The 3,384-nt window shown below is 40.5% G+C and overlaps 1 protein-coding gene across 1 annotated transcript; it reads right to left on the reverse strand.

Moving 5' to 3' along the window:
* Window positions 331-2,228, reverse strand: LOC8072920 (uncharacterized GPI-anchored protein At4g28100). The gene has a single exon (XM_021448970.1). The coding sequence runs from the start codon at window positions 968-970 to the stop codon at window positions 557-559; it is 414 nt and encodes a 137-aa protein (XP_021304645.1). The 5' UTR covers window positions 971-2,228; the 3' UTR covers window positions 331-556.

The raw sequence follows: 3,384 nt of genomic DNA on the forward strand, positions 1-3,384 counted from the left end.
GGCTATTTTTATTGAACGTATCCATATTTTGGAAACTATGTAGAAGAGTTTCTTTCGGCTTTCATGAAACTTTTATCATTTCGTTTTATTAATATGGTGTCATCTCACTATGAAACTTTATTTAAACCTTAATAAGTCCGGCCTAACAAGGCAACGCTCGAGATTTGAACGACCACCAAGTATCTGACATCTGGAAAAATCAAGTGAGAGAAGCCTAATTATCACTCGGGTGACATATAGATTTAACGGTCTTAAATGAGTCTATATTTTGGATATCGTAGTCAAGCAATGAGACTCATGCACGTTCAAAATAATAGGATGTGTAGCACACGATCGAATTTTATGTATCCCGTTTAAGATAGAATCTACGTGAGATTCATTCATGCCACCATAATTAGGTGAAGGATAAAACATATAATTACAGCATAACGAGGTCCACCCCACATCTTAACTCTAAATCTTGTCCGAACTACTGCGAAAAAAAGAACTAAAAAAGTACTAGTAGTAACGAAGAGACCATGCCATGCGACACATATCGATCTGCAACCATATTTCATCAGAAACAGCAGGACAAGAAGACGACGGCAGCACCAAGCAAGACCAGAAGCAGGCTGCCAACGGCGGAAGACATCGATGCGGACGTGGCGGCGTTAATCTGCGAGGAGCCGACGGCCACAGGCAGCTCATCGCCGGCGGGGAGCGAGCAGGTGGGCTGGTGGCCCGCGCCGGCCTCGTCTGCAGCCATGAGCGCCTGGATGACCGCCGTGGCCGCCTCGCGGTGCCGCGTGGCGTTCCGATTCAGCAGCCACGTCAGGCCCATGAGGTGGCAGTCATCGCGCTGCTCCTGCTTCGCCTTCGCCGACGCCGACGACGTGGCGTTGCTCCTCCCACCCAGCTGCGGCGCAGGAAAAACCATCGACAGCGAGTAAGTAAGAAATTCACAGCGACAATTTTTTTTTCTTCTACACATTACATTACGGAAGGACAGAGATTCCTGTGGAGGTAAAAGGACACGAGAGTAGATGGGCAAAGGCAATGGCGGTCCCGTGCCGTCGCTCTCGGAACAGTTGGCGCACGCGGCATGATGTCACTGGCATCACACAGAGCTTCTCTTTCTTGGGAACTCTGAAACCTCATGTGACCACGCATGCCGCAACAACATGTAAAAACAGCAGATCATTTCGCTTGAGATGGGCTTGCGTCCTTCACGGTCGTAAAGCTCACGATCAGATTAGTACCAAAGCAGATGATTCGGTCCAGTCCCGAGGGGTTAATGGAGGTTCTGTGACTGTGATGCTTTTTAGGTGAAAAAAAGAATAGGTGTAGGAAGGAAAGGAGCATCTCGAGTCCTGACGTACGCTGAATGGTAAAGGCAATGGCCAAAGTGAAACTGAGAATAAAGGTCTCGGCGTGGTGTTCTGGAGCAGATGATGCTGCAGGCCCTACACATCCTTGAGCCCCGGATTTCTCGCTACGAATCTCATCATTCGAGGGCACTTCAGTTAGGCAATTCACGTGCAGTGGCTCATTGGAGTAATGCTGCTACTGTACTCTACTCTGTGAACATACTCTACTAACTGCTCCTACCATGCAGTTAATCTTTATCTGTTCCATTTCAGACAGTGCAAGTCTGTCGATTATATATTAGTATAAACTATGAATTGAAGTATAAATTAGTATAGAGTAACAGGCATCTGTCAGTGGGTAAAGCTTATTCTTTGATGTCAAAACCCCTGTATTCTAAATTACAAGAGAGATATATTATACGCTTAGATATACATCATATCCAAATATATAATAAAAATAATATATCTAGAAAAATAAAAACATCTTATAATTCAGAAGAAACGAGGGCCTCAACTGTCGGTTAGGACTTGCATTGATCAGGTTAACACATATGTCAGATCCGGATGTTGGATTCTACTAGCTAGGCACACCTGAAGTTTCTCTTACTCTTTTGTGTTCTTATGTAGTAGCATGTATATATGCGGTGGAGGAAAACAATATTCGAGTGTTTCTATGGCCTGTTCATATATGTACCACTAGTATAATCACCTTATACAAGATTTAAATTGTAGTCGTGATTTTTAGAGTTATTAATCCCAGTTTTTGGGTGAGGTCTTGTTTAGTTCGCAAAAATTTTCAAGATTCTCCGTCACATCGAATCTTTAGTCGCATGCATGGAGCATTAAATATAGACAAAAATAAAAACTAACTGCACAGTTTACCTGTAATTTGTGAGATGAATCTTTTGAGTCTAGTTACTCCGTGATTGGACAATGTTTGTCAAATAAAAACGAAATGCTACAGTAGCCAAAAATAAAATTTTTTGCGAACTAAACAAGGCCTGAATTTCTATGAACAGATGGTGGAACTTAATTTCAAATATCAAACCTCACCTAAAATATTCAATTTTTTTGCAACACTTTATTTTAGCCGTGTTTGGATTTCATGTTCTAAACTTTACATCAGTTTAGTTCTCCAGGGTCGAAACAAGAGATCTAAAGTGTTATCTAAAGTTTAGCAAACCTCACAAAAAATTTCGACCACACAAGTGATTTTTTTTTGACATTTACCACATAAGTGAGTTAAAGTGGTCTAACATGCATGCAAAGAAAATTTCAGGTGCTAGGCAAAATAAAAATACCATGTATTGATGATTCCACAGCTAAAGGATAATAGAAGGCAATTTAAACTGTTAGAGCAGCTAGAACATTCCTCAGGTACATGAGAAGCATCATCAGCTGCACACAATGAAAATATTTTCATCATGTTTAGGGCTCGTTTGGTTCCACAAACTAAGTTTTAGTTCATATCATGTTGAATATATAATTTGTTCATGATTTCACAATGTGGATTAATTAGGCTTAATAGATTCGTCTCGCTAACTAGTCTATTTTGCGCAATTAGTTTTGTAATTAGCTCATATTTAATTCTTCTAGTTAGCATCGAACGTCTAATATGACATAGACTAAACTTTAATGCCTGAATCCAAACACCACCTTAATCTGTACCTCATAATCACAATAAACCCTTTCTGACTTGCAGAAACAAAAGTTCTCCGGGAGACTTACAGTACAGCTTACTAGTGAGCGATCTACGTGGGGTACTCATTGTTTTATTACTTAGCACTCTACTAATAAGTTCGTACTGGAGATCTTGTGAACTCTTCATGACATTTTCCGCGAATTTTGTTTGCTCTCATGAATGCTGGGACCACCTATTTGTCGATTGTCACGGATATACATTCCATATTAACTTTTTATATCTTCCAAGATATTGAAAGCTACAGTTTTGTCATGCTTCTCATGTCATACAAAAATATTTGGATCTACCAAGTTACATGGTCACATCATCTATTTTCTTCAAGATTCCTTTGAATGT

This window comes from Sorghum bicolor, chromosome 10 (genome assembly GCF_000003195.3).
Source record: "Sorghum bicolor cultivar BTx623 chromosome 10, Sorghum_bicolor_NCBIv3, whole genome shotgun sequence".
NCBI lineage: Eukaryota > Viridiplantae > Streptophyta > Magnoliopsida > Poales > Poaceae > Sorghum > Sorghum bicolor.